Source organism: Merops nubicus, unplaced genomic scaffold (assembly GCF_000691845.1).
Source record: "Merops nubicus isolate BGI_N331 unplaced genomic scaffold, ASM69184v1 scaffold21222, whole genome shotgun sequence".
NCBI lineage: Eukaryota > Metazoa > Chordata > Aves > Coraciiformes > Meropidae > Merops > Merops nubicus.
In genome coordinates this window covers 21294-24910 of record NW_008594540.1, presented here as the reverse complement: position 1 = coordinate 24910, position 3617 = coordinate 21294, and the positions used below count along the sequence as shown (strand labels likewise).

Sequence of the window (3617 nt, the reverse complement as noted above, 5' to 3'; positions counted from 1 at the left end):
CCCGGGATGCACGTGGAGAGAGGAGTCGGTAGCAGGTCGTGCTGAAGGAGCGTTGGTAGATCAGATCTGGGCACGGTTCTGCAGCGCCTGCATTCCTCAGTCCCAGCGCTGGGTTATTCACTTCCATGAGTGAAAATCAGCAGCTGGCGACTAGTAAACTTGAGTCGTGAAGGGGAAGAAACTTCTGAAGTAGTTTCTTCAATAGTTAGGCACACCTAACTTCCTTTAGTCAGACCTGGCGTTTTTTCCAGAACCTTTTGATTTTTGTTAGGGTTTTTCCCTGCAATAAGGCTTTACAATAAGTAGCGTTTGCTTTTCCCAGGACGCAGCAGCGAGTGAAAATAAACTTCGTTTCCCTTTGGCCTTGTCCACAGAATGGCTCAGCAGCAAGCACTGAGGTTTCGCGGCCCGGCTCCCCCGCCGAACGCCGTCATGAGAGGCCCACCCCCCCTCATGCGACCGCCTCCGCCCTTCGGCATGATGCGAGGCCCTCCTCCTCCGCCCCGCCCCCCCTTCGGGCGCCCTCCCTTCGACCCAAACATGCCTCCCATGCCGCCTCCAGGAGGGATTCCTCCCCCAATGGGGCCTCCGCATTTGCAGGTAAAGAATGGGGGATTCTCTGGGTTTGTGGAGGTGGAATTTAGGGGTTTTCTTGTTTGTGCTTGCGTGTGGAAGCAATAAGAGGAGGGATATTAAAATGGATGAAAAAACCAGCAGGGAATGATGAGAAGCTCAGGCTGGAGCATGGTGTCGTGAAGCTAACGCACCCGTGTGGGATGTAAAGATAACTCCTGCTTAGCTCCTCGTGGCAGTTCTGAGGGAGTGGTGCAGTTGGGGTGTGCTCACCAGGGGCCTTCACGAACACCCGGCTCGGTGTCGATGGCCTGTGGCCATGCAGGATGCAGGATCTGGCTGTGCTCAGGTGTCTGCAGCACGACAGAACAGTAAAAACTTCAGAGCTGTGAAATTTATATTAGAGCTCTGAAATTTATATTAAGATGTGGGGGTGTGGGCAAGCTTGAAAGAGAATGTGTGGACCTGGGTTATTTCATGGTATCATAGACTGTCTGGGCTGGAAGGGACCTACAAAGGTCATCTAGTCCAACCCCCCTGCCATAAGCAGGGACATCTCCAACTAGATCAGTCTGCTCAGAGCCTCATCCAGCCTGATCTTGAATGTCTCATATCTGGGACCCTGCTTTGCATACATCTTTTGGCATTGGGACTGTGGGAGCTTTTTATCCTGTTGTGGTGCCCACGGGTTGGTTGGTCCCTGCAGGTCAGCTGGGTGCCCACGGGTTGGCTGGTGCCCACAGATCAGTCTCTGGGTGCTCTGCAGACAGCTCTGTGTGAGGCAGAGGGAGCAAAGCAGCAGGGAGAGCAGGATCAAGGTCTTGTGCTGGGCTCCTCTGAAATAACCCTACCTCAGGCTGCAGCCCAATTCTGTGTGCTGTCATCAGCTTGAGCACGAGATTTCAAGAGGCAACTGGTGCATGTTTTCCACAGCAGTTCTCTCTTTATCTTCTGCCACATAAAGTGTGTCCTTGGAGCTTGGGCAGCTGAGGGAGGTGTCTTCATTTCATTGATGTATTCTCAGCTGAACAGGAGTGCTGTGGAACTGAAGACTGAAATGGTCCATCTGAGGGATGCAAACAACCCCACTCACCTCACTGAACATCATCTTCTCTCTTGCTTTCGTTCAGAACAAGGGGCCTTGTTCTGTGGCCTTGTTCAGCTTAAGTTTATTTAAGGCTATTTCCCCCTACTGCACTTTTCTCGTGCTACTTCATGATCCTGTTTTCCCTCTTGGTGTTCCTGTGCCCATGCACTGCCTGGAAAGCTCTGGGGTGATGAAAAGCACGGGGGTGTGCAGTGAACTCGGGCTGTGGGGGAGGACAGGACCAACCTTCCTTCTTGCAGTTTCCAGACCCAGCCAGAGGCACCTGCAGCCCCAAGCTGAGCTGCTGCCACCTCGGGGATCTGCGGGTTTGGGCTGTGTGCTGAGCGTGCCCTGGCTCTCAGCTCCTCTCTCACAGCTCTTTGGCCCTGCCGTGCCAGGGTGTGTCTCCTGCAGCTTGTTACCACGCACCAGGCAGGGCTGAGTGTGTCACTCCCTGTCAGCACCCAGCCCCACTCCTGGTGCCAGGGCAGACACGACCCTGCGGTGAAACGGGAGAGGGGGTGGGTGGGGTGTGCTGGATCCCCTGGCTGCACACCCGGCGTCCCCTCCTCGCTGCCCTGGGACAGGCTGACCCCTCTTGCAGGGGGAAAACAGCAGCAGCAAGCAAGAAGGGAGCTCTGCTGGACGCTGCTTGCAGCTGGCAGAGCCGTGAAGAGAGGGGTCACCCTGCGGCCAGCTGGAGGAGCTGTGGAGAAGCAAGGACGGAAAGAAAGGCTGCAGTTACCTTCTGCCGTTTTTGGTTTGGGTTGCATCCTGCCCGTGTGCTCTGGACCTCCTTTGTAATAGGACTGACTGAAAGTCATGAATTTAAAAAGCAGTTTAAAGCGCTGCTCTTGCAGGAGAAGTTTTGACCTCGGGGAGGCTGCTAGGAGCAGCCAGAGGCAGGCAGGAGCAGAGGGCACAGTGCCCACCAAGAGCTGCCCGGGGGCCGTGCCTCAGACCTGCACGGGCACGGCCGGGGGCGAGTCCATCTGCTCCCAGGCCTGTCCCTGGGGAGATGGCTCAGGGGCTGTGCCTGTGAGCTGCCGTGGTGTCACCTTTGTGAAGAGGGAATCTTCTGAGTCACGAGTTCTGTTGGAGCTGGAGGGATAGAGGTAATTAGGTCAGCTGTAGGTGTATGCAGAGCAAGTTAAAGAATTCAGTGGATTTCCTCACCTGCCTTTTTTTATAGGGAAGTACTCACTCTGCTTGTTGGGCACAGGAGATTTCAGAACAGCCCCAGTGGGCAAGTGGAATAAAAAGTAATGTGCTTTGAAGGAGAAGTTGGGCACTGGGGCTTTGGGGTGCCAGCAGTGTGCTGGGCAGTTCTGCATTTCTTACCATGAGGCAACAATGGAAATGTTTTGAGTTTTTTTCTAAATTGGCATTATTTAGCATTTTAATTAATGGGAAATGGAGAAGTCTAATGGATTGTGATGAAACGCTCTGCTATGCTAATAAACCAGGTGCTTCCTGGTGATCTTTTTGGTGCATTTCTCCCCTGGGCGGGTTGCTGTTTAGCAGCTGGGCCCACGGCTGGGGGCAGCAGCTGGCTGGGAACAGTCCTGCCATTCTTACTCTTTCTTGCACTGGAGTGTTTTCTCTGTCTCAGGACAGCAGTTTTCTGTCATCCCACTTCTTTTCGTGCCACTTTTCTGTGATGCTTTGCCCTCAGGTTAGTGTCTCAGTGGTGAAGTGCTTCCAGCAGCTGCTCCTCGGGAAGCGTCTTCTCTGGGCTGGTAGTGTGAGATTGTTGGAGAAGCTCTCGAGGCTGCTAGAGTTGACCTTGCTGTACTTGTCCTGTCTGTTGGTGTGCTAATAAAGGAAAAATCTGCTTGAAAACTGTGTTAATATGATTGTCATCATTATTGTTGTTATGTACCTTCAGAGACCACCATTTATGCCTCCTCCCATGGGCAGCATGCCGCCGCCTCCTGGTATGATGTTCCCTCCAGGA

At 53.6% G+C, this 3617-nt stretch overlaps 1 protein-coding gene across 1 annotated transcript in view; it reads left to right on the top strand.

Annotated features, from left to right (window-relative positions):
* Window positions 1–375: 375 nt before the first annotated feature.
* LOC103768666 (transcription elongation regulator 1-like) overlaps window positions 376–3617 on the top strand; it is a gene marked incomplete at its 3' end in the record, with an annotated part of 22837 nt that continues 19595 nt past the window's right edge. The window contains 2 exon segments of the mRNA XM_008935818.1: window positions 376–600; window positions 3549–3617. The exon segment at window positions 3549–3617 is cut by the window's right edge and continues 6 nt beyond it. Coding sequence (XP_008934066.1) covers window positions 376–600; window positions 3549–3617 — 294 coding nt within the window.